Here is a 26,492-nt window from a genome sequence, read left to right as displayed (position 1 = left end):
TCTTATGGTAATGTGTTTCGGCTTCGTTCGAGGGCCGTTCGTCTTGTGTGTCCGAGGGTGAACAGGGAGTTTTCTGTCAAAGCAGGCGCTGTGTTTTCATTTCCCAGGACCGATCCGGCCGAAAAAAAAAAAATCGTATCGGGAAATTGGTGTGCAGCGCAACCGGGGATTTTCCTAGCGACCACCACCAGATTTAAAGGCACTCCCGTCGTACAGCAGCAACAGCAATAGCAATGGCCCTTCGGTTGTTTCGCCTGAGCCAAGATGTGGTCACCCCGCTGATCAAGCGTGTAAGTAGCTAGAGGAGGCGCAAAGGTGGGAAATCTTGGCCTCGAAATGGTTACATAATTTGGATAAGCGGATGATATCCGCTCCGATTACGCACACCTGCTAAACGTGATTGATTCCCGCTCCCCCACAGAACTGCTCCGTGTCGGCGTTTGAGCTGCAGCACAAAAACCCGGTCGCCCGGAAGGTGGAGAAAATCCCGAAGGCGCAGTATGGTGGGCGACACACGGTAACGATGCTGCCCGGTGGTGGTATCGGCCCGGAGCTGATGAGCTACGTGCGCGAAGTGTTCCGGTTTGCGGGAGTGCCGGTGGACTTCGAGATCGTCGACATTGATCCGTCGAGCGAGGGCAACGACGATCTGGAGTACGCGATCACCTCCATCAAGCGTAACGGTGTCGCGCTCAAGGGCAACATCGAGACAAAGTCGGAAGCGACGGGCATTCTGTCGCGTAATGTGGCGCTCCGGAACGAGCTCGATCTGTACGTGAACGTGCTGCACTGTAAATCGTTCAACGCCATTCCGGCCCACCATCAGAACGTGGACGTGGTGATCGTTCGCCAGAACACCGAGGGCGAGTACGCCATGCTTGAGCACGAGAGCGTGCGTGGAGTGGTGGAGAGCATGAAGGTGGTGACGATCGAGAATGCGGCTCGAGTCGCGCGGTTTGCGTTCGAATTCGCCAAGAACAACAACCGCAAGAAGGTGACGACCATCCACAAGGCCAACATCATGAAGCTGGCTGACGGTCTGTTCCTGAAGGTGGCAAGAGATATCGCGAAGGAGTACCCGGATATCCAGCACAACGACATGATCATCGATAACTGCTGCATGCAGCTGGTCTCGAATCCGCACCAGTTCGATGTCATGAACACGACGAACCTGTACGGTAGCATCACGTCGAACGTGCTTTGCGGACTGGTTGGCGGAGCAGGCCTCTTCTCCGGTCGTAACTATGGTGATCATGTAAGTACGATGGTCGAGCCTTCGTTGACGTTGATCATGCCACTTAACCACTTTTTTCTGCCGCTAGTATGCCGTCTTCGAACCGGGTACCCGTAACACCGGTACGGCCATCGCTGGCAAGAACGTGGCCAATCCAGTGGCCATGCTGAGTGCAGCCGTCGATATGTTGTACCATCTGGGACATCGCTATCATGCCGATTGTATTTCGGATGCGCTTCACAAGACGATCGACATCGATGGAATTCATACACCGGGTAAGCATTCTTAAGCCTTCCCCTTCCCTTTGGTTGCTTCATACAACTGATCCGTTTATCGGTCTATCGACAACCTTGCAGATCTCGGTGGCACAAACACCAGTACCGACATCGTTCAGAATGTGTTGAAGCATCTGGCAGAGAAGAGAACGTACTGGTAAGTGATAGTCCTGCGAGAACTAGAGGACTAACGAGATCGTGCCGATCTGTATGCATAGCATTACTCTTGTGTTTTGTAATTTTTTGTATTATTTACCAGAACCGCTACCTCCCCTTTGTGCCTCTAGCGATAAACAGTAAACACCATCTCTCATAATCATCATGTTTTCCGTTATTTCGCTGAAACCTGGCCTGCCGCCTCCATCGAATTTATGCCCGTTTGTGTCTGTGTGTGGTCGTTTGTGTATTACGTTATATGTTACCTGTCGCATTAGTCCTGCTTTTATGTTTAGTCTAGCGATTAAGAATATGAGCCGTGGTAAGAATTACGGATAATTTATCTTGCATGTACTTATGGATATTTTAAAACGTATCGTCGCTTATCAGCAAGCAAGAGAGGTGTCCAATCATTCGTGTCTGATTATTTTTTGTTTAATTCCCTTAGACGTCCTTGTGTAGCATCCACACTTCAGCTACGCAATCCACTTAATCCTGAAGCTATAGAGATATTGTATTATTAACCTCGTGTTTTTGGCTGTTTTTTTGGTCTTTTCACATTTCGCTGTTTTCTACACACTACCTCACTGGGAACCACATGTACATGTGCCAACCAGGCAACATGGGCTTTTGCAAGATATCTAGACGAGGATAACCCAGGGGAAACGGTACAGCCATTTCATTGCGACCCGTACGAAACAAAACATTCGACTTTGGAATTAATTCATCGCATTTGGTTTGCGGGTAGAGATCCACAAAATTGTTGAAGAGTTGATCGTTTATCACTTCATCCTGTTACATCAGCAGCATTTAGTGATTATAGGATATGTAGAAAGTTTGGTGTAATGCCCATTTCATGAGACTTTATCAGGTTTTGATGAATTATTTTATTATTTTACAATCTATTTGCTGTAGCCATTGCCTTTGTACTTTAACATATTTATACTCATGCCTACTCAACATCCTTATCATACGATAGTGCTTTGAATGTGTGTTAAGTATACTGATTTCCAATTTTATGCTATATTTCATGATTTCTTTCTTTCTGTGAATCACCATGGAATCTTCCATGATGATTCCACCACAATGATGGGCAAGTTTTGCTTTTGATACGCGTGATTTAGCACAAGTAGCATCCATACAAAATTACACTGATGCACTGATTTCTGATGTTCTTCACTTTTCTTTCACCATTCTCTCCCACTTTTCTCTATCTTTACGATCGCTTGTGCGATGCTTTCTATGCTGCTCAAATGTCTAAAACTATCTCTTACACAGGAGTATGATTGAAAATTTGGAAGAAGGGCAGAAATAGAAGCGCACACTGGAGTCGAGTTGGGTTGAGATATAGAGTGTGGCATGGCATGTGCAGCGACGGAGCGAAATGTCGCAAGGCAAGGCTAAATAATAACAGTAATAATCGCAGGCTGGTGGACGAAGAATAACCTCGCTGCAATCCTCGTACTACTATTAGCACCTTTCGAAGTTCAGACATTGCACCTAAATCACCTGGAAGCTTGCAGAATCTTCATCGACGCACTTTAAGTTGGTGTAATTTTGCGCATAATCTTAACGTATTTTACTATTCAAACTATTCGCGAGCTTCGCTGGATTGTCAGAAGCTTTTCATACTCGTTCCGTTTTTATTTATCCCTTCTCATGCTTTCTCTGCACTAGAAACAGCGCTTCTTCGCTGTTTCGATTTACTGTTCTTCTTCATCCATGTTTTCCAAAACCATTTCTCTTCCCTTTAACAGGTTCCCGGCGTATGCGTACATGTGAAAAGTTAGGCTAGAAACAGTACATTCGAATCTATACCAAAGCCCCAACCAACACTCCCTTAACCAATCGTGCTTCCTTCCGTTACCCAATTCATAACATCTAACCCGTGGTCGGTGGGTTGTTTTTGGGGAAGTGACGTTGTAGCCATAATTGGTGCTGGGGTGTATTGCTGAACTGAAGCAGAGCGACAACAGGACGAACAGAAGAAACCCTTAAACCAGAGTACATACATAAACCAATCGCACCATACGGGGTCAATTTGGACATTAGAGGCGTGATGTGAGAAGCGATGCGAAATTAAACATAAAACTGCTAAACAAGACACGAAATTTAATTTCAAACGATTACAACCAAATATAAAAATTCATACTCCGTCGTGCTTAGCTACGAATGGTTCAATTCAGTCATGTTGTTGCTTCAGTGGAAACAAACAGGAAAACAGAACATTTTGGGTTGTTTTCTCATATTTCCATTATGTAGGATTTGTTTTGTCATTTTACATTTTCCCCGTGTTTTTGTTTTCTATAATGTTGTGGCTTTTCCTATTTTCTTGATCCTGATCCTTACTCCCCCATCTGTTTTGTTTGTTCTAGTGTGAGTTCTGATTTATGTTATGTCCATTTATCGCAATATTGCAATCCTTAATATCACATTTGGATTTGTTTCTATCGCTCGGCCACATTATAGAATGTTTAACGATACCAGAGTGCATTAGAAAGAAATACCTACACTTGGTGTTACGGGTTTGTCGTCTCGTTCGGCACCATAATGTGTATTATCATATTTTGTCGCGTGTTGTTTCTAGAGTCTACGATATGTACCAGTACGGTTGTGACCGAACGTGTGGTGAATGGTTTTGCGTTTGTGTTACGTACTAAAAGTTGAACTATATCGTTATCAAAGGGTGTACAATATAATTTTCTTCCGTTTGTGTTAAGTTTTTCTTCGCAAAGAGTGAGGTTCCCCAACAAAATTGAGAAAATTTACAAACATTTTAGCAAGCAAACCGATTTCAGCTACTCCACGGCATCGTAACCTATAACAGAAAGGATACGATGCTGGAACGGCTAGGAAAAGTTAAACATTTAGACTAGGAATTCCTTGAATTGTCTTGATCGTTTAAAACAAGGAAATCTCACTTTATACGAAGGTGACAATTGACCATAGCCAAAAAGAATTCTTCACCTATTCACACCCAGAATACTTTTTTTTCTTTTCCCATTCCGTACAATGTGTCTGCATCGCGTTTCGTCTCGTCGAACAAACGCTCTAATGCTCTGCCGTCCAGATCGACGGGACTTGTCCATGAGTGGTGCGCATCCCATGTGCCATAATCAAGAGCCAGGGACATCGGATTAAATTATCTGTACAGTGAAAGTTTAATAAAAATCAATCTATTTCCTACGATCGGTAATCCTATGGCAACAATTTCACATCATTCAACGATGCCCTCTTTATGCTCCTGTTCTGAATAAAGTTATGAAAGTATTGGCAAAAAATATATAAATCGAAAATATAGCTTTATTTCTGCTATTTAGCTATTTGTGATACTGTTTTCTCGAGTGTTGCTGGTGTCCTTTAGACTTCTATTCAGTAGGACATTTTGAAAGAAATCGTTCTCCTTTATTGACATATTGTTATCCTACTTTTTCATTGATAATTGTTATAAATCGGGTCACATCCTTTTAGGCATGTTTCTTGATTAGAATAATATTACTCTGCTCATTTTTCATTTTCCACAAGATGGATATTAAAGAAAAACCAAGCTACTCCCGTATATCATCGGTAAATTAAGTAACCAAACTTTCCAAAAAACTTGTTATCTCCAATACAAGTTACAACTATCCAGAAATAACATTAGACTTGGTCGCGTGTGAGAGGATGATTCTGAGGGAGCAACGATGGAGAATAGGCGGCTTCGTTTGTGAGAATCACTGACGATAACCTAGTCCGTGAAATAGGCTTTGTCGAAGGACTGATAAGGTGTGCTAGATGCGGTTGTCTTTTTTGGCATGGAAGGAGACCATAACGATACAATTAAGCGTCGGTATTGTTGAAATTTAAAAAGGTATGTATAATTCTTACAAACATGAACTAAAATACTTGCGGACTCAAGCGTTCATTTATGAACAAAAGTAACAAGCTATTGATAAACTATGCATCCTTATAATATCTATGAAAATAATTGCTTTACGTCTACAGCAACAATGGATGCGGGAAAATCACTTAACAATTTTACAAGTCTTGAATGATATTTCCAGATTTCCAAAATGATTGATTCCGATTTTTTTTTAATGACAGCATTCCTCTCGATCTTAGTCCAGTAACATATAAAGTTATTTATACTTAATTTTTGTCAGCACTGTACTTACTGTACGTGGCCGAAGCGAATGAACTAGCACCTGGATTGGAATGCCCTTGAAAGCATGTAAGCGCATAACAAACAACACGTGGACACCTGGCACTCACCACACGCATACTATATTTTATTCTCCCGAGTTACTTTAAACAACTTTGGCAGTGGAGTTACTAAATGGATGGAACACTAGTGACAGTAAGTGGTTAGTAATTACTCTATCGCGTAGGCTATCGCTAGGTTGCCGGTACACAATCATGAGTTAGTGCGTCCAAAGTGTTATGAATGGGTTTCAATGCAGCTCATAGAGCCGGCCGTTGCCGTGAATCACCGTGGAGTTCGTATAGGTGTTGTGGAAATGGCTACGTATCACCCGCATTGAGTGCTTGTAGCGGAACTGCGAAATCTTCCCACCGGCTACCTGTGCCCCTCACCCCATTACGATCACGCATGGCGTAACGTATATAGGGTTGGTGGGGTGGGAAATGTAAATAAGCAGACATCGTACGATGTCGGTTCCTCTTTAAGCCTTTCTCCTTCTTGCTGTGCCTAATAGCTATCTTTCATCATGCTTTTCTGTTGGTTACGTTTCCGAATCCGAGTGGCTGCATGAGGAAATCTGTTAGCGCAGGTAAGTACGATGTCAGGCGTCTTGCGCGATAGCGTTCCACTTCCCGGGCACCCCTAGATAAGAGTGTAAGAATACTCGCACCTAACTTAGGGACAGCGCTTGTCCAAACGGCTGATATGCGCATTTGGTGACTTGCACAGCGCAATATGTGCTTCGCCAAGAAAGGTGCCCTGCATGATGATGAGCGGCTGGTTCGGATGAATCTCCGATCTCGATGAGATCCACCGTGGAATAGTTAAGCGGTTCCAACCAAACGCACACGGCGAAAGCTTTCATGTTTAGTTTGAGGCGCGTATTGGGTCATATTCGCGGTTCACGCCTTCCTGTACAGTATTCCCATAGGGTATGGCATTAGACAAAACCGTCTAGAGTGGTTTGATGAAAGATGGAAAGCCCTCGGTATGCATTTCATAAGCAGTAGCATTGCGTTGTGATAAAACAGCATTTTTATGGTTGGTTTAGTGGAATCATGTACCAACGCTTAATAAAAGCAACAAATTCAACGGAAATTCGACAAAGGTACCAGTTAAATGATGTGCAGATAAAGTTCAAAATTTCAAAAGCTTTAGTTCTATGGTTTTGATGCTACACTGGGCACCTAATTTAAAATTTGAGTACAAACCCAGTTACGTACATACTGCTTAAAATTTGTGTAAAATAAATGCTTAAAATTTGTTCCAAAATCGCAGAGGATCTTTCGTAAGTAACTGACTTTTTTTTAATTTAATGAATCTTATTCAATTTCATTTTGTACTGTAATCGATTGACCTGTTTTATTCTGGTACATTAATATCGCCGGCCATAGATTATCTGATTTTCTTCTTCAAAAACCTGCACGAAACCTGATTTCCCAATGTCATCTTTTAATCTATGTTTTACCATACTAGGAATTTTGGTATCAGAGACCAGATTGTATGGTGTGTTTATCTTCAGAGTTTTCTAAATTTTTGGCAAGGCCACAACAATATAAGCGCTCTAGCGTTGTCCTCGTCCTTGTTCAGGAATCTTAAACCTATACAGTTGGAAATTTGTTAACATATTGCATGGTTCAAGTCTGTGTCATCTTCACAACTGGGTACATTGTTCCTAGGATCCGGGATCCACGAGGATCTTACTAAAAATTGGTAGTGTTGGAGAGTATCCTGGAGGTACACGCAGGATTATTAGCCAGTTCTAACGTTACATTCTCGGTAACTACTGTTTGTATTGAATCGATTATGTATAACGACGAAGTTGTTAGTAATTTAAGATACGTACTTTTTCTATGGATACCAACAAGGAAAAACTGAACGCGATATATTAACCCACTTTACTCTAAAATCATTACAGGAATTCAAAAACTGAGATTTTCGTTAGTAAGACTGTTCTGCGTTTGTTATTGTAGCTTGCTTGGTCCAAATTTAGGGAACAAACATCTTTTACGTTTGAATTATCGCAAGAATGTACAGTTCAATGATCCTATACCAGGACATTTAAAAACAGGGAATGGCTGACGACGGCTCAACCCGGCAGATGAATTCGGCAGGGATTCCAAAGCAGCTGAAAAGTAAACAGCTTAAAAGTGCCATGCTTCTGTATCTGTTAAAAGCGTATTGTGGGTGTGCATTCGATGTTCGGTTTGTGTTCACCCGGACTGCTCACGCACAAAAATACCGTGTGCGGTGCCATGGCGCGAGAGTTTTCAATTCTCGTGGTTCAGCTCGCTCAACGCTATATCGCTCCGGCTCTCCGACTGTGAGGTTCAGTATGAATTGATCCACCAGTGCAGGATGGTAAAAACGAGGGAGTGAGGAACCTATCGACGAGCTACTTCGTTTCGTAATAAAAGTTCCCGAGGAGCATTACAAACGATCTGTGTTTTCATTCAATTGGCCTCTTGTTCTGCGATATCTATGCATGTATCCACATGCAGGGGATGTACGGTCCCGTGTAAAATAGAGGACAGTTTGGCGGCTCCCGGTTTCGGAAGGATTGCGGATTCCAATGAGGTTGTCGAGACCACGCGACGACGACGATGCTGCTCTCTGTGTGCGTGAATTTGTGCGAGGTGGCATACCCCGAGTCTTACTTTTTTTTTTTACGGCAACGCGTTAACCCATAACCTAGTATAATGAATTCAACCTCTGCCATACCTGCCGGTTATCGATGAAGGGGTTTGTGTTGGCATTCGGCAGATTCAATCCATCAAAAACCTCGATTCGTTCGGCAATCTACGCCGCGAGCGAAGCCGAAAAGAGCTGTGAACGGTGAAAGAACCGCGACGTAGCCTCGCCGGACGAAACCTGTGCAGGTGCGAATTGTTCGTTTCTTTTCTGGTCGGTTCTCTTTGCTCACTTCAGCGAGTTGTATGCGTATCGGCGCGGAGCCAATTTTTTGGTCTCCACGAGTTCTCTCGCAACCGTTTTAGCTCTCGCGTGTACATACCTGTGTAGGCCGAGGCCAAATCGACCGGCCTGATGCGCGGACAACATGCGCCGAGCACGCATACGACAAGATGAGCAGAGATGAACATCTTCATGGTTAAAATGAACGGTGTGGTACGACGGTGTGGGTGTGTTTTGATGTTGCTCGCAGCATCCTTCCTCTTGGATATCTCCGCACGGAGAGAAAGCAAAAATCAGAAGTAGAGAGTGCAAAGATCCTGGAGAGAGAGAGAGAGAGAGAGATCCTGGAGAAGTGAAATTTGCGTCATTTGTGCCGGTTTTCCGTACGTGTGATCCGAGTTGGCCTGGAAGATGGAAAAGTGTATTTTGCGTTAACAAAATCCTTATCCTGTCTGTGATGGATGGAAATGGTGAAGCATGGTGCCAGGATCTGTGTTGCAGAAAGAGTGGAATTCGTCCGAAGTGTGGTCATCTCTGCAGCTGTCCAGGATCCCGGCGAGCGCCGAAGAATTCCGAGTGATGATAGTGCTCCCGAGCTGGGATAAGAGAATGCTGCTCAGCTCACACTTGGCCCAAGAGTCGTGCTCCGCTCTGATAGCGTAAAATCAGGCTCCTTCCTGACAGGCTGGCAGGCTGGTCAATCTGTTATCCTCGTGCAGCTGTCCCATCCGATCCACGTCGTCAGAATATTGCTCGATTGTCCTTTCGTTCGTCTCAGTGTGCGGTGCTGCGGAAGAGAAAGTCAAGTGGAAAAGTAATTGTTCCAACCGTGTCGTCTGTCTGGTTTCTTCGTTTGCAGTTCCAACAGGAAAGGTGCAGCATGGGTATCGGAAAGTTTTGCTAATCGCCAAAGTGTCAGTGGTTGTGTAATGTGCGTATTTGTTGTGCTCGAAAACACGTGTTAATTCGTATTGTGTGTTGGTGAAGTGGAGACAAATATTTCCCGCCATATATTGTTATCGTGAACGTATCGTATCGTGCATAGAGTGCGGCATATAAGTGCGGTCTAGTGAGTAATTTTGCGTAAAAGTCCGTCGCTATCGTGCCGAAAGGCCAGCTGGTGCTGGAACACGTGAAGGGAAGTCGAAATGAGTCGCCGGTTGATAACGATGAAGACCGGTGCCCTGCTTCTGACATTACTTGTCCTGGCGCCGCTAGCAACAATGGTTAGTGGTGCTACAAGTAGTAAGCTCGGCAAGCTATCCCCCGAGGAAGCACTCACCAAGGAGCAGGTGCTTAAGAACAACATGATACCAGAGCAGGAGGAGGCCATAGCACCGGATGCCATCGGAGTCCCGGGGGTGGCCGGTGGCTCGATCAAGCCAAAACCAACATTGTCACCCATCAACGCGCCAACGGTGACGGCGAAATACACAACAGGATTCTCGAAAGAATGTAAGTTCTGATGGCTTTTTTCATTTCTCTGTGGCCATTTCGATGCGCCCTGTAATCCCTGGTCCGAATCGGTGCACTGAAAGCAGCTTAGCACAAAACGGTATCTCTGGTTGCTTTGTCCAGCTGCAACGTTGGTTGCCTACGGTGCAAAGATGGTCCTTTGATGTTTGATTCCAACGAGCAGTCTCAATCTCGTCCTTGCAACGTTCTGCAATCTCTTTGCATAAATCGTGCCCGTAATCAACGAACCATGTTGGATGCTCACTTTTACGCTGCGCTGCCCATTGCTCGTTTGCATGCTAAACGAACAGTGGGTATCTTGTGTCCTTTTATAAGTTCTTTCCCATCCAATCGTACTCGGCAAAGGCCGAGGAATGGTATCGACCTGGCTATGGTTGGGGCTCGATTTTGACCAGCACGACACTAGTGATGGTGTATGGCCAATCTCGAATGTTTGAAAACTTTAAGTTTTTAACAGAAAATCGTGTCCCTGAAGGTTGAACTAAAATATGAAGATAACAAATCCGATTTCCTCCAGCGCTCCAAGGAACGTTTTCAACTTCCAGCGCACATTACCAGCCCGGAGCATACGCAGCGAACATTACTTCGCACTCTGGTAACGCCCAACAATGCTTTCCTTTGCACTGGAGAACTAGTTTAACTGAGTAATTAGCTAAGAATTACAATTCTTCTGCATTGCTGAACGAAAGCAGAGGCCATCAGCAGGGGCTGCCGTAGTTTCATAGTTCCATACGCTCTGCTTGCATCATTCAACAGAGTTCTCGGGGTGTGTATTCCGTTCCGCTTAGGATGGTTTTCGCTTCTTTCCGGTTTTTTAAACCCATTCTGCGTTGGAGCATAACAACTTAAGCATACACTCTTCCTGCATGAGTTGAAAAAGAACGGTGAAGATATTCTTTCGACCTCACGTCCTTTTTTCTGACGGTGGATGATAAGAATATCATGTGCATGCAGCAACGAATTACAACCAAGCGTATGTCCGGTTGTGATCATATTTTTTTCTTACCAAGTCTCTTTTTGCACGCTGCGATATCTTGTTTCTTTAATTTTAAGCTTTCTAATTCTAATTCTAATCAATCTAATTGGTTTATGTGAATGCATCTTTTTGAGATACAAGGATTCGCAATATGAAATTGATATCCTTTACTTACCACATAGTTCAAACGAGATTTTTTATATTATTATCTATTAATTTATATCAAATAGTACACGTGAAAAGTGATAATCTACACAGTCTAATTCCTGATTCGAAGACTGTATTTACATATGTCACGGAATTAATTTAAACGGAATGAACATGGAATGAATTTGGCCAGAAAATAAGAGAAGCTCCATACATTTGCTCAGAATTCTGGGCGCAAAGTCAAACTTCATTCATTGGGAATCATAGGATGGAAACTTCTCTCATTTTCTCGTTATGCTCTCACTAACCGGCCAACAACGCGATCATCTCATCGGTAACTTAACGGCGATCGGTCGCGGCATGTAGCCGAGCTTCTCCTTCTGGCTCCAGCGCTCGTGTGGATAACATGCGCCATCAGCCGGCTCCCGGCACGCCGCTTTTGCCGATGGAAGTGGAGGGTAAGCCCGCTTTCCATGCTGCAAGTTCCACATCGGCAACGACGCTCTGAATGAACTATCATAGTTTTGATAACTGAACTTTCACGACAAGAAATCATGAAATCAAGAAGCAGATCTAAAATACTTTTAATTCGGTGAAATACTCCACAACTTCGACGATCATTTGGTTTGGTAAAAGTACTTCTATACTCAACATTTTATGATCTCGAAATGCATGTTATGAGTGGCCAGTTTCTTCATGAGCATCAAAATTATCACAGCTCTTTTTGTTTCCCGTATCATTCTTTTGAGACGTACTTCTAAGGTTTTTTTTTTTACAAAATGTTAGCTCAAAATGTGTCTGATATTCGTTTAACGTGTCAGATTTTGCAGACTCTATTCATTTAATGGCTTAAGTTAGCTCAGACCATTTTATTTCTCAGAAAATTGTATCGATAAATATTTCTTTTCGAAATATCGATGCAACCTTTACTACAATGGACCAGATGGCGAACGACCAGTACGGAATGGGAGTTTCAAACGAGTTTCCCTTCGCATCGTGGTGCAATTTCGTGTTTCGGTCTTCGACTTCATGTAACCTCATTAGTCCCCAATAAATCTCTCATCGAAAAGCAGCAATACACTAAATAAACGCTTCGTCTTCGAATCCCATCATAAAAATGGCTCGCTTCTCTCGAATCGCTTCGTCTCACATGGGCGTTCGAGTTCGTATCGGTTCAAAGAGTTCCCCGGTATTTATGATTCACTTGAACGCTGCACGTGGTATCGTGGGGTTTAAGTTTGCCTTTTGACCCGTTCCCATTTTAGGGGCCATAATTCCGATTCTCGCTCCGATTTTCTCGTTAATTTTACTGCGTTCTTCTGGTGGTTGTGGTGGCTCCCCGTGCTTCTTCGCATTGTGGGCGCAACGGGTGCATCTCACTGAGTTCGAGTTCGAGAAGATGTTGAGCGTATGGGGCAAAGGAAAAGTCAAAGGCAAATTCTACCTCCGTAACCGATCACGCACCATATGTTTATGCATATGTTAAGTGCGTGCATAGCCACGGCAGGGTGCTGGTTCTGTGTTTATTTCGGTTGCATTCACAGACGGTGTGCATTCTTTGAGGCGATTCTGAAGACCTGTCTGTACGGCGAAAGGGCGGTAGAATGATCCATTGCGCTGGCGGTGGTATGAGGTTCTGCTTTGGGCCGCCAGCTGTGAGATGATGTTTCATTTAGCGAGCATGGGTCGGATTTCCCCCGCCCAACAGAGCCAGTTCGTTAGCCGTGGGTATTATTGCTTATGGTGCGTTTTGATAAATCATCCCTCTGGTCTGGTGTGGGGCAAGATGTGATAAGTTACGAACTCGTCGACCGTTCTGCACCAATGGAAGTGTTGGAACGGTTTTCATTTTTTTGTTAATTGATTCTTCTGTAAAGTAATAATCATATCAGCATTTTGGTTCCGATTCGTTAATTGTATTAAGAGTTGAACGATGAAGGTTGGTAATTTGCAAATTATCAAGTAACTACTGTTTTAAATGCATATATTTTCATAATATTATCAATTTAATATAACAAACTTTGCATATTAGAATTCATTGTATGTTCTACCACGAATTTTTTAATTTGAAAAAAAAATATGCGCGATTTTTGTTCTCATCTTTCGAATCTACCAATGTGTTCGACTGACGATTAAACATTCAGATGGCAAAACTTTTCGGAATATTGTTACACTGAAACATTGTTCCAATAACGCCGAAACTACATAAAAATGCATCTTTGCAGGGGCATTTTAAGTACAAAATTCGTAACATTCACAGAAACTGCAGACAGCTCCCCGAAGATGTGTTTCCAGTCGATTTATGCGATTTGCACGGTTAATTGATCCTGTTTCGCTGGCTATTCAAGCACCGCAGACTCAGCTTAGTACCATCCTTTGGCAGCTGCTGCACGCTATCACAAATGGCTAGAGCATCGTAAATTTGGTGACGATTTTTATTATCAAATTGAGAAGAAACAGATCTATCATTAACCATCCCCGCCTCGCACATGGTTACACCGTGTTCATTGAGCATCGATTTAGCAAACCGAACGTGGGCACACCCCATTCGAAACCGAAATGAACCACGGGAAGGAAGAACCAGCGGATGCGATACACACCCCGAATTGTCATCCCGTGCTCGGATGCTCGTTCTATCTGTCGCTCAAGGCCAAGTCATGGTCATCGGGATGCTTCGACGACGGTCGAATGGACGGTGCTGCAGCGAACGGTACTGTGGTTCCCGGTCCCTGATCCGACAGCCTCAGGTTCGGCGAACAGGAGGGGATGAAACAACGACGACACAGGGTATCGATTGAACCACCATTTGTTGTGCTGTATAAGTTTCGAAAGTTATTTATAGTTGCTTTATTACTTTCTCGCTCTCTCTCTCTCTCTGTCTCTGGCTCTCTCCGATTCTTCCTTCACCCGCGCATCAATGGTCGGATTTTCGGCTTACCTATTTTGGATGAGGATAGTTCGCGAGTTGTCACGGACAGACACACCGACGGCGCGCGCACATGCACACGTGCTACCGAGTTCCCAATTGTCACCCACCGCTCATGCTCAATGTGCCGAACTAACGGAACCATCGCGGTTGGATTCGCGAATGCGGAAACGAAAAAGGCATCCGGGGTAACGTACGGCGATGAAGCAGAAATTGGGGAGGGCATTCATTTGGAGACAACAATGCTCATTCCTAGCAGTGCCGGGATCGCGCATCCCACCGGCGACCACCAGCATCCAGCAGGTCAGGTTGCACTGGCTGGAAGATGGTGCCCGGGACCATCTTCCGGCTCCATAGTATGTCACTATGATGTGTTGAGTCAGCGAAATGATCGCCTTTCACAGCGGGAGGCTGGGAAAAGATGGGATGAGCCGAGATGCTGCTGAGTCCTACCGAGGACGACGTTGAGAGCAGAGTGCGGGCAGTAAACATGTCATCGATTTCTTCCGACGCCGACGGATGGTACGGGTGGATTGGATGGAATGGGCCGCCTCCGGGGAGCCGTGGGGGAGCCTGATGTCTCCTCGGGGACCTTCGCCGAACGGCGGTCGTTGCCATCGGTATCGTTATTTTCATCGTTTCTTGCCACAATGTGCTTCATTTGTGGTTATCGGCGCCTCAGTCCCTTACGTTGCTGCTGCTGCTGCTGCTGGCATACTAAGAAGGGCATCTCATCGGGATCTGGGATCGGCGTGGGTTCAGTGCGAAAATTAACGGATGTGGTCGCGCCGCCAATCGCCAAACGAAACCCGGTGTCCGGTGGAGTGGAAAAGAGGGAAAAAGATGACGATGATGATGAACGCGCGGTGCAGGAGACGCCAGATCAGCACATATCCCAGCTGCCTCGTCCGCATAATCGCTCGCGAAACATAACGCCCTCGGTTTGTCGCTAATGGCATCTATGTGGAGCATTGCTATGGTGGACTGGGTTGTGTTGGTGGGGGGCATGATACAAGGGGCCGGGCACAACATATTAAATGATTACTCTGTTTATCGTTAGCATCTTGTTTGTTTCTCTGGTGTTTAGATTGTTTCGTTCACGATTGAACAGTCTACTAAATTGGTTTTGGATTTATCGTAATGCTTAGCGGTTCTTCGGTTTATCTCATGTATGTTATTCGTAATGTTTTTTTTTAATTCGTGATGGATTTTATTTAACTTTTATTTTTTTAAACACTGACTCCAGAAGTTTACAAAGAAAATATGAAAATCTGAATTTAGAACAAACAACTTTCCGCGGTTACTTAGTGAAATCATTATCAAAAGAAAGAGCACATGTTTTTGTACCTCACATCAGCAAATGTTTTATAAGTAGCATAAGTATGATTTTTTATACGAGATATAGTGAGCAAGGCCTAACATTCAAGAGACCGTCGCTAGCCTAATTCCCATAGGTGCATCACGCGATTAATTTTAAATCGTCAAATTAACGACGCGTTATGTTGAAAATTCGTGGAAATCGCTTCCTTCCGATTCGATACCTCCAGTGCCAAAACATACGCTCATGGGCAAACCAATCGAAAACCCTATAGATAATTATGAATATTTGCATGGAATAATTACGAATATTTAGACTGCTCGCCCAGCACAGTAGGTAATTCTGCTCGGAAACTATTACAGCTAAAATTCTGTAAACACCATAGACATCAATATTTAGGAGATGTGATTATGTTTCGTACGATAAATTGATTATCTGCAAATTTAAAAAAAAAATGAAAATTGTTCAGAGTATTTTGTCCCGGCTTGGTTTATTAAGCCTTTGGCCAACATCTAGTCATAGTTCAGGACTATATTATTAGCCTTAGTTTTGCTTGTGTTATTCTGTTCAAAACAATATTTGCTCTTTCAAAACGTATCTAATTATAATATCTCATTTGTTATATGGTTTTCATTTGAATGCAGCGTAATCCTTTGATTTAGAGTGAAACCTAAACCAACGTGGTTACGTTTTCTATATTAAAGAAAACTTTTTGGTGGGGGGCATGAAATATTTATGATCTCGTCAGCATAAACCACGTGACTGACGACCACGCGGCACCATGTTTTTGACCGCATTTTGATAGACATCTTCGACGGGAAAAGAACGGAGCCCGTCGATCGATATCGCTGTAGAAGAAAAGCTTACAAAAAGGTTGGCATGATGGTGAGGAGACCATAAACTTAACACCATTGCTTCGTCACATTAACGAGCCGAATGCGCGCGAACACGAACGAGAATCGCATGCGGGCGGGCGGGCGGACGGACGGACATGATCCTTGGTGATGGCCATAAACCGAACCCACGGACCAGAGGCTCTTCGGGGCTTCGATGGGCTTCAATAGTGTCAATCATTCGTTAGCTATTAACCAGCGACCAGGCGTCCGTCGTGCTAACCACAACCACAAGCGCGGTTAGCCACCCACTAACTGCTGTCAATCGTTCAACCAACTCGTCCCTTGAACGTTGGCGTTCCGTTGAGGGGTCGGACCGTTGAGACCACCGGTTGGGTCGTGGTACCGTAAGACCCGTTTCGTAAAAACCGCGTGATCCAGAAGGTTTCTAATCTGGCCTTCATAAAACCACGATCCGTGCTGCCTTCCCCGCCTTGAACGAGTCACCGTTAATCCAATTCATCGGGCAGGTAGTGCGGGATAAGCTCCAACGGCGGGCGGATTAGACGGCGACGATCGGACAAGCAGCACGTGGTTTTGCATCGAAATCGCTCTGCAAGCCGTGCAACCTTCGGTTGAGACGAAGGATGGGGGGGGGGGGGGAGAGTGGTGGATAAGGGGAAGGGCTGCTTGATTAAGGGATGAACGGTGCAGTCTCGCGGTGAAGGACATCCCGGGGACGGTGATATCTTGTTATGCCCGTTCCTTAACTGCGGGTGGAAAATGCGTCAATTCGTTGGCGATAGAATTCGCGCCAGCAGCAGCCCACATCAAAGAGTGACAGCGGCTCATCGAAGGAAATCGTTTAATCGCCCGGGATTAACCGGGACCGCATTACGCGGGAGCGGTACGTGGCGCAACGCCGACCGGTTGGTGATAGCTGTCGGTCCCGGTTTGGCCGCGATAAAGAAGTGTCTGTGTTTCACCGTTCTGAACAAAACTCAACCGGAAGGACGACACATCATTTGTGCTGCGATGTCACGACGAGAGGTGGCAATGGGCTTATTTTGACTGAAGAGTGATTCATTGGAAAGCAAATTTGGAAACTGCGACATTTTATTTTTATTTTTGCCTATCAATTAATATCCATTGCGCATTATTTATAGCAGCCTTCGGTAGCCTTAATCCTCATTTAAATTCATACGAAATGCAAACGTAATCAATTACCAAACTGATTCGTTTGATATTTAATGCTAAATTAGAGCCTCTATTTGTGTAAATTAAACGCCATCTGCTGTCTCGACATTGCTGTATTCTACAGTTTAACATTTTTAAGAAGATCTGAATGATTTTTAACTTAATTGTTCTGTTATAGTGTGTGAATATATTCCGATAAGTCCGATTAGGATAATAGGTAATTAAAATCAAATGAGCATAAGTTTACACAATGCTGCGGAAGACAAAGATTAAAAATTCGTTCCCCGAAAAATGAACGAAACAATTCTTCTTTTCTATTTAAAAAAAGTCAAAGCTGAAATGATGTAATGCAATCTGGTACCGAAAAAGGAAACGGATGTGCCTGATGCCAGCGCAGTTAAGTTACTGCATCCTGCATCCTGCGATGATGCAATTTCCACTATTGACATTCCGTTTTTCATCGTACACACCACTTTGTATGTTAGTTATGGAAAGCGGTCGGTCGAGTGTGTACTGCCCAAACCAATTACGGATGCTCAATATTTGCTATGGGCACTGTTTTTTAATAAAAGCTCTCGTAATGCTCTTCTCCTCTCGGAACTGATGCCGGAGTTATAGTTGGTTCGATTGGCCGGTTGCACTCAAAGTATTGCATGATGTTTCGAGAGAACCATCCTTGTGCTTGATGAATCCAGGCCAAACAGGATACATATTGCGTTTCGGGCAGTATGTTATGAATTCCTCAGTGTAAATGTTTTCATCGAAAATGTTACATATTTCCGTTTCCAAACGTTCGATCAAGTTTCTAGTGCAGCGTGTGTTTGGTGTAACTGTCCCGAGTCCATCGAGCACAAGTTCGCGTCATGTACCCGTGTCAAGGATGCTTGGGACCTGTTGCAGGAAAAGGTGCGGACCCTCGCTCCTGGATATGCGTTTTCGTTTAATTGTTTTCGTTTCCCGGAGCTAGTTAACGTTAGCGCGGCTAAACGTACAGCTGTACTACGTCTTTGTGCCAACTACGTCCTCTTTATCATGTCCAATGATGATAGCGTGATCGACGTAGGACTCCTTGTATGTTCGCTGTAAATGTAATTGTGATACTAATGTAACTGTTGCTATTTATTGAATAAATAGTTGTTATTTTATAAAAAAAAAAAATCAAGCAAATGATGGATAGTTTAGCCTAGGTCAGAGCAGGCAGAACCAGTAGATGCCCGGGGCTATTGGGGTCTATTCCTATTAAACTACTCCCATCGAATGGATGGTATGGGGTTCTTATCATACATTTACGTCCATCAGACGTCGATACACCATTGGCCGGTAATAAGGGTTCATGGTGTATCGTCTCGTGCGTATATGCTCACCAACGGTACGGGACCGACCCACACGTGCTATTGTCCAGACGACGACCAGCTGACGAACCGACAGCAGACGGATCAATAGCAGGACAGATGAAAAGCGGAGCGAATAGAAAAAGAGTCTTCGGGGAAGGAAGATGTCACTACGTTGCACGACACTGTTGTCCTGCCGGTGGAAACGAAAGAAGGGAATTGGTTCGGTTGGGTTTGATGTGTCCGAGCCGTTCTAATGATACGCGGCACGCAGAGATGGAAGATAGATTGGCAATAATTGAAAGCGAAGCCTCTGGCTTCCCCGTCCGCTCGGAACAGCCATTCAACATGTGAACGAGGGTGGTGGTTGGGATGGCAATGGGTCGTCTCAGCTGCTCTCCGACTCTCTCTCTCTCTCTCTCTCTCTCTCTCTCTCTCTCTCTCTCTTTACAGGCCATTTATGTGGTTACTATACCCGTTTGGTGGAGGTTCATGTCTGGACGCTGTCAGAACCTATTATGCTGGGCGGTGGTTTGTCGGCCGTTCTTGAGGTTTGATACAGCTTTTCCAATATCCCGGCCAGTCTAGTGCGATCGATATCGTTCGGATCGTTGACTTTCTTTGCCTTTTGATTACATTGCCCGGCTAGCCGGGCTGTCTGCTGTGGAGTCGGTGTAGCAGCCATGGAGTAATGGAAGTCGCTTGTATCTTTAAGATGATGATGATGATGACTATGCGCTTGGTGGTTGTAAATCTTTCAAAAACAATCTCCTTGGGTCTTGCCCAGAGGGGAAATACGTACGGCTCAAATCGTATCGTTCCTAGCAATCACTTTGTACATGCATTAGATTGGACTTCAAATAGGAGAGTTTTTCTGCCAGTCGATCTGAAAAGATCGAAATTCCTTGAGCATTGATAAAATCCCCAGGGCATTCGTAAGGCGCAAAGTACAGCCAACATTGAACCACGAAGCAATTAAATTAAAAGCATTTTCCATTGGTTTTAAACTTGCCTGTGTCTGTTGGATTGTAATCCGTGGAATATAAAAATGTGCTCTTGCAAGCAGACGCCAAAGGCCGTTTGCGCAATATTATCCAACGTTCGATACCATTAACTAATTAAAGCATGACCGAGACAAGTGATTAGCGTAATACGGTAGTCTGCAGATTGTATGCGCTGTTTCGATTCTTAATGTCAGTGGCGAAACGAAAGTTGAAGAGATCTGCTTTTTTGTATGAAAATATAATCTACTTGATCATTTTGTTTTCCACCGAATGCAGATTGCACGTAACGAAAACTGGGTTTTCTCTGCTTCTGGCCGATTTTATCTATTTCCTTTTTCTCTCTCTTTCTTTTAGGTAAGTGGTGTTTCTCATAGTAAATGGCACAATACAAGCTGTAAGTCATTTTGGAACGGATTCATGACCCTAATTTTAAAGGTACCCACCAGGTAAAGGGTGTTTATAGGACAGTGTTCGCTCGATTGTAAAGTAAAAAGCGGATCCTAGGATCATGACCTTCTACACATAACTTTAAAGAGATGGTCAGTGTGGTTGGATATCAGAGCTATGCAGTACAAAAAGTACGACATACGTTTCTTACTACTCGTTTTGCTGCGCTTCAGTGCAGGTCCAGTAACATCATAGTTACTTATTTCACTGCGGCTATTCGCTATAAACGTGCCAATCCTGCATCCTTGCTTGTTCAGTCGCACGAACGATGTAAACTCCTGATATGTAATGTAGGGCAATAATCAAAATGAATAAAAAGTAACAGAGGTTATTGCGGAATGTGTAATGATGCAATAGTTCACATTTCGTGTGTGCAAGTATCCATCAGTGGTACACTTTATTGGTTCAGTTGGAAATGGATGCATTTTGCTGACGAACTGCTGGGAATATGTTCAACATAAGCAGCACCTAGCCGGTTCATTTGACCGGAACCAAAGATTGGTGTTATCTCTTGTGGGGCCAAAGGGTTTCACCAGAGAGCATTCATAAATTAGCGTAATGGAAAGAGCTCTAGCAGCCGCAAAGATTATATTCGAAATTTAATCGCAAAAATAACACTTCTGCGTACTATTTCCGACCGAAGAAATCAATATTTGCTCTCTCAGGAAAGTAGCAAAATTCGTTTAACTTCGTTAATCACTCCGGCACCTTACCGAAATGGTTTCGCAGAAGCACGGAGCAAAGAGTGAAAAGCACATTTCCTTTTAACCATCGTCGTTCAACCAGAGGAAGGCTCAAGGAGGACGAGAAGAAAATGGATCCATCTTCCTGCTGCCGACTGGATGCAAACATAAGATAATCTGGTTGATTTTTCCATTTTTCCCCCCACCAGGCGGCCATCGTCTCGGTTTGCCGCTCTCTCAGACACCCCTCCGAATGTTGACTCTGTGTTTGTGGGGTTTGGCTTTCGACGATTCATCCTTTATCGGGGACCGTGTGGTAAGAGATCAGAGAAAAAAAAAACGAGTGAAAAAAGGGAAAAGAACTTTTGAGTTTTGCATCAGGCAGGCTTCATCGGTCTTGGTTGATCTGCATGCATGAACGGCGGTGGCACGGTGGCTTCTTGTGCCTTCTTCTCCCGCCTCTTGGTACACAGCTCGTGAGCTGACAATCGATTTATCATTACTGTTCCGTTTGACGTTGGCTGGGTTGGGTTCTACGTTCTTGGTTCGAGCTTCTAGAATCTTGCTTGGATAAGACGCTCGTCTTAGCGATGGCACTGCTTATTGCGGTGCGTCTAGCCGGAGCTGGAGTGATCGATGGCCCTACGTGAGCCCTTTTGGCTCGTGTAACGCCTTTACGCTTACAAACATTCCTTTTCTCCATCCCTTACTTTTGAATTCCGCTTTGAGTACAAATAGCATAAAACCCCATCGTTGTTTTTTTTGTGTCTCAATTTGTGCGCCCACTGTGCATACGATTCAAGGCATTTCATGTGTAGCGGGAGGATAGTCCAAAGAGGAAGGAAGAAAAACGTGTCAAATGAAATGATAAAAAATGATTTGAAAAATCGGAGATATTGCTTCTATGATAATAGCCACAGGCGATGACGACGCGGTGGTCGCTGACTGTTGAAAGTGATGGTATCGCGTTCGATAGGGAAAAAGCTTTTTACATGAAGGATACGTGAGCATTTGGGCTCTACTTTCGACTTTAGTGGAATATGTGACGAACAGATCTTGCACAGTCTTCGTCTAGGGCTGGGAACATATGGCTTATGACGAAAGTGCCGCTTCCGGAGTGTTACCCCTCCTTTCCCTCAACCCATCTCCAGCTCTGCAACGACATCGCCGCCGTACCAGGATAGGATGGAAGATAATCAGTCAACCAAAAGTTAGCCAAAAGCCAAAAATCCATCGTATCTCCATCGGATAGCGCGCATGGAGCCAGACATCAAGTGAAGGCGCCAGGAACCGGGGAAGGTTGGTTGTGGTTTTGTAATTTTCTCAATCACGCTTTCGCGTTCACCGCCTCACCGTTTCGGCGCGAAAAAATAACCGGAGGAAAAAGCTTCAATCCCGCAGATGGGCCATACGAGCGGTTGCCGTAGATCATACACCTCACGGATTCTTTTACAGGAGATGGGAGAAAGTATTTTCACTTTGGTGGCGCGTGATGCATGTTCACTGAACGCGATTCGGTTCGATTGCGGCAGGATGGGTTGCTGCATATACCTCGTGCCGATGGTTTGAATCTGCCCTGGCACTTCTTCTTGATGCGATCTTATCATTACGCTGATGTGTGCCAAAATTACCCTCGTTTCTCAGCCTCGTAGTCGTTAGCTAAATGAAAGAGAAGAACGAGAGCGAGCGTTTCGACAGAACCAAAGGTTCGGCACTGAGCACTGGAAACCGAAGGTTCTTTGATATGTTCTGTCTTATGGTAATGGTATGGATACCACGTGCGTCAGGCTTTCTGCGTTACTTTTCTTCAACATTTAATTTCAAATCTAGAGACAGAGCTTTCGATTCTCTTTTTTTATGCCGATCATGTTTTGAAAATCGGGCATCGAGCCCATTAGGTTGATTGGTTTTTGGGGTAACGTAAGAATTCATCTTGTAAATAGCACACTGATTAAAGAGATCATTATTTATGTCTTAAAGGATATGAATGTTTCATCTTATGGTAAAAAAGTGCAGATATTAACAATAAATTGGGCAAGAAAAACTTATATGAAGTTTGGTTAACACAAGCACCATGATGCAGATGTCAGTAATCGGCTTCGAATTCAATACCTTTTTTTAATTTTTGACATAAAAACAAAACGATAAACATGTGCAAGCTTCCAATTTCCGCTCCAATTACTCTAAGCGTTTTTTTCAACCTGCTCGCCACGTGCGTTGCCAATGGGGGTAAAAATAAAACATACAACCAGCCCGACGGTGTGACCAAATGTGTCTGATTATTTTGAAAAATGACTCCCCATATAAAGTGCAAAGTCAGCATGCTGGCCAGCAGAGTGTTGCGTATGCGAAAGTGACTCATACTCGCGGTGTAGCGTGATTTTGACAGCGTGAACAAAATTGCGAAACAGTAAAATGAGGCCTTTAGGTGTTGCTTTACTTTACTTGGGCTAGACTACCGTGAATGGATTAAAAGTAAAATGAAAAGTGCCTTCACCCTTCGTTTGCGGGTCTGAAAAAACATGTAGAATGTTAAGAACGTGACCCTCTCGGTTTGAGATGGTATCGGAATGGATTATGCTTGATAAAATACCATGCCACTTACATGGCTTAGAAGAAGCTTTATAGACCTGTGTCAGGTGAAGAGAGGTTTGAAGATGACTGGCAAATTTTACAGTAAAACGTAGTGTGTTTTGCAATAAGATAAGAACTTGAACGGTCTGCTGAAGCGTTTGTAGATGAAGTGTTCAACATGGTGTATGATCTTAGAAACCTTCCTACTTTCAATTAAGATACAGTTTGATGAATGAGGTCGAAGGTTAATCGTATTCCTGGATGGGTTGCACTATTTTATGCTTTTACTGGAAAGCGCCTTAGTACGTTCATTGGGAAAATTGAAAACAGTTCAATCAATCACGATGTGGAAGGTAGTATAGAATTAACTAAACCCTTTTGGATTACTGTTCGGTGCTGCAATTAAAATAGAATGTGCCTTTGGGTGAAATGCGTTGGTCGACCGGCATGTCTGGATCCGCATGTTTTCGGAGGTTGCTCGGGATGAACATTTCAGAAACTATTTCCATTAATAGCGACGGAAATGTACGATTAATTTGCCCTGGAGAAAAACTTACAACACTGGTCGATGCTGTGGTGTCGACGCGCTTTCTTCTTAACAGAACACGGCGGTCCAGTGTTAACCGCTGTTTTGAATGGCTACTGGTAGCCACAAGAAAGGCCTAGAGCCACAAGACCTCACTCAAAGTCCACTAGAACTATCCCGTGGTTTACCAGTCACAGACCACTGTTCCAACGGGAGATCCGTTGAATTTGTGGTTAATCGCCTTGAAGCTAGATTACTTACATGGACATATTCCGCTGTACGTTGTTGTTGAGGCTTGTCGTTGCGTTAGCAGTTGCCTTGCGTCGAAGGAGACATCCAGACGCCATAGGGGCGAAGTGACGCTAAGGGAAAACTGGATTGTAACCGGTTTGATGCGCCTCTGGGAACTTTCAGTTGATTAGGCGTGTTTCTAAGTTAGTGAGAATCATCTTATGAGAGTTTGCGAGAAGCTGTTGCGTGTATGGTTGGTGTGGTTGAGATACCGATGTTGATGCAGCATATTTTTCTGTGTTTGTTTTATCATTTGTTTATGAGAGGAGAGTGTTCATTAAACACTTGACTGGAATGGGTGACGTGCTGCGCTGTAGCGTATTACAACAAGAGCATGGTTTTGTTTGCTTTCACTATGCTGTTCGTTATGCTGTTATGTTGTTTCGTCGTTTGTTGTTTATTCAACGAGTTGTGTTGCTCACATGAGGTGAGATTGTGGAGTGATCTTTACCGTTCTTGAATTTTCTGTTTGTAATGTTTGTAATATGGAGTATTGATACTTTATTTTAGGTCCTTTTTTTTAACATATTTTTCCATTCGCCTTCTCTACGAGAAATTGTGGGGCAACAATTTTAATGCTTGAAATATAAAACCGTTCTCAGTGCAATCTTCATTGGTGAATCAACACAATAAGGGCCAATTAAATTCAATTTTGCTAGCATATACCGTTCATCGTTGAGAGGTTAAGGCGCTGGGACGAAACTGTGACAAACTGGTCGCAACTCATCAGTCGGGCTTGGCTGTAGCCTTACACATACTTTCTATCAATGTGGATCATCAAATGTGCCAGCTACTGCACTGAACAGTTTTCAAGGTCGTACGAAGAGAACAGAGACATGCCGATCTTTCATATTTTAATCATAATTGACTATATGGAAGCTATCGCTATGTGATTATCAATGCACCACGTAGTACCATATTGCTGTCAACTTGTGCTATTCGCTCAACATGCTGTCTGCCAGCTTGACGGAAGCCGTCAAGGGTTAGAGCGTTGGATCGTGAAATCCCTCGCCAACAATGTCGCCAACGGCTATACGACGCGGGCCCGTGTCTCCACGGCGTCGTGATCACACAGTGGCAGTCGTCGTAGCCTCTTGATGCCAGGAAGGCGCGCGGCTGTCAATCGACCCAATTTAATTAAAATGTCAATCAAAGCCAATAACTAACGGTGTGAAGTGTCTGGAGGTTCGGGCGGGCGGGTTGCTGTCGGAAGCACGAACCATCCGGGACCGCATAGCATGCAAATTCGCAGAAATAACGGTTCATTGTAAGGGTAATGCCATCGCGGCCATCACCAGTCGACCAGAGGTGTGTGTGCATAGCGGTTCTGGTGTTAATTTTCGTGGGAAAATCTGTCAGTGAACGTCAGTGTCATTGTAAGACGTAATTGTCGTAAAAGGGTGCTTAGAGCTCTTATTTTATGTCTTTTGCGCAGAAATGGCGTCATCGGAGTAAACAAACTTCATCCACTGCGCAGAAGCATCGTTTTTTGGTGATTAAAAGTCAATTTATAAACGATTACAACCCTCGAAAAAAAGTAATTAGCCAATAGTCAACCAGTACCCATCAAGGGTCGGTTGCAATCAAGTGGCAATCAGCGATAACATAAAAAATCTTGACGATGCATCCCTGGAGGACTGTTTGCGACATTTAAAACAAATTGTGCAAGGGCTTGAAGCTCTTTTTATCAGTTCAGATGGGATTTAATTTTAAGAAGTTTGATTAGTGATATGATGATAGTGATAGTGATAGAGTATATTACCTAAGGCTTCATATAAGTAAGACCAGTAATTGTCTGAAAATTCCCAAAAAATATGCAAAACATATTTCGGATCAACACTCTAACCGATTGCGTTGATTTTCGTGATTCGATTTGTGTGGTTTAGCCCACTTCTTCAATCGCATGTCATTCGCTGTCATGAAAGGTAGGGATTGCTAAGGAACGGCTATTGCCTTTTCCATGTTATGCTACGCTATGTGAATGCTGGTTGCGGACGGTTGGATA

At 44.0% G+C, this 26,492-nt stretch overlaps 2 protein-coding genes across 8 annotated transcripts in view; both read left to right on the top strand.

Moving 5' to 3' along the window:
- Positions 1–74: 74 nt before the first annotated feature.
- On the top strand, positions 75–4,861 carry LOC126570390 (isocitrate dehydrogenase [NAD] subunit gamma, mitochondrial). Of its 2 annotated transcripts, none has more exons than XM_050228128.1 (5): positions 75–290; positions 422–1,255; positions 1,323–1,509; positions 1,591–1,666; positions 3,423–4,698. In XM_050228128.1, the coding sequence occupies exons 1-5, from the start codon at positions 234–236 to the stop codon at positions 3,445–3,447; spliced, it is 1,179 nt and encodes a 392-aa protein (XP_050084085.1). In that variant the 5' UTR covers positions 75–233; the 3' UTR covers positions 3,448–4,698. The 2 variants fall into 2 exon arrangements, with proteins under 2 accessions (XP_050084085.1, XP_050084086.1); XM_050228129.1 differs by lacking the exon at positions 3,423–4,698 and adding an exon at positions 4,736–4,861 and having other exon boundaries at positions 77–290.
- Positions 4,862–8,216: 3,355 nt separating this feature from the next.
- LOC126570388 (low-density lipoprotein receptor-like) overlaps positions 8,217–26,492 on the top strand; it is a 220,207-nt gene continuing 201,931 nt past the window's right edge. For 5 of the 6 annotated variants that reach the window (XM_050228125.1, XM_050228124.1, XM_050228123.1 and 2 more), the window contains exon 1: positions 9,618–10,213. In XM_050228125.1, the coding sequence (XP_050084082.1) occupies positions 9,907–10,213 (307 nt within the window). In that variant the 5' untranslated portion in view covers positions 9,618–9,906. Of the gene's footprint in view, positions 8,253–9,617; positions 10,214–26,492 lie in introns of those variants that run through there. The other variant, XM_050228121.1, reaches the window with a different exon arrangement.

The sequence above is a fragment of the Anopheles aquasalis genome, chromosome 2 (assembly GCF_943734665.1).
Source record: "Anopheles aquasalis chromosome 2, idAnoAquaMG_Q_19, whole genome shotgun sequence".
In the NCBI taxonomy this organism is placed as follows: domain Eukaryota; kingdom Metazoa; phylum Arthropoda; class Insecta; order Diptera; family Culicidae; genus Anopheles; species Anopheles aquasalis.
The sequence above is the reverse complement of the archived record's forward strand: the minus strand, read 5'-3'. Positions and strand labels throughout refer to the sequence as shown.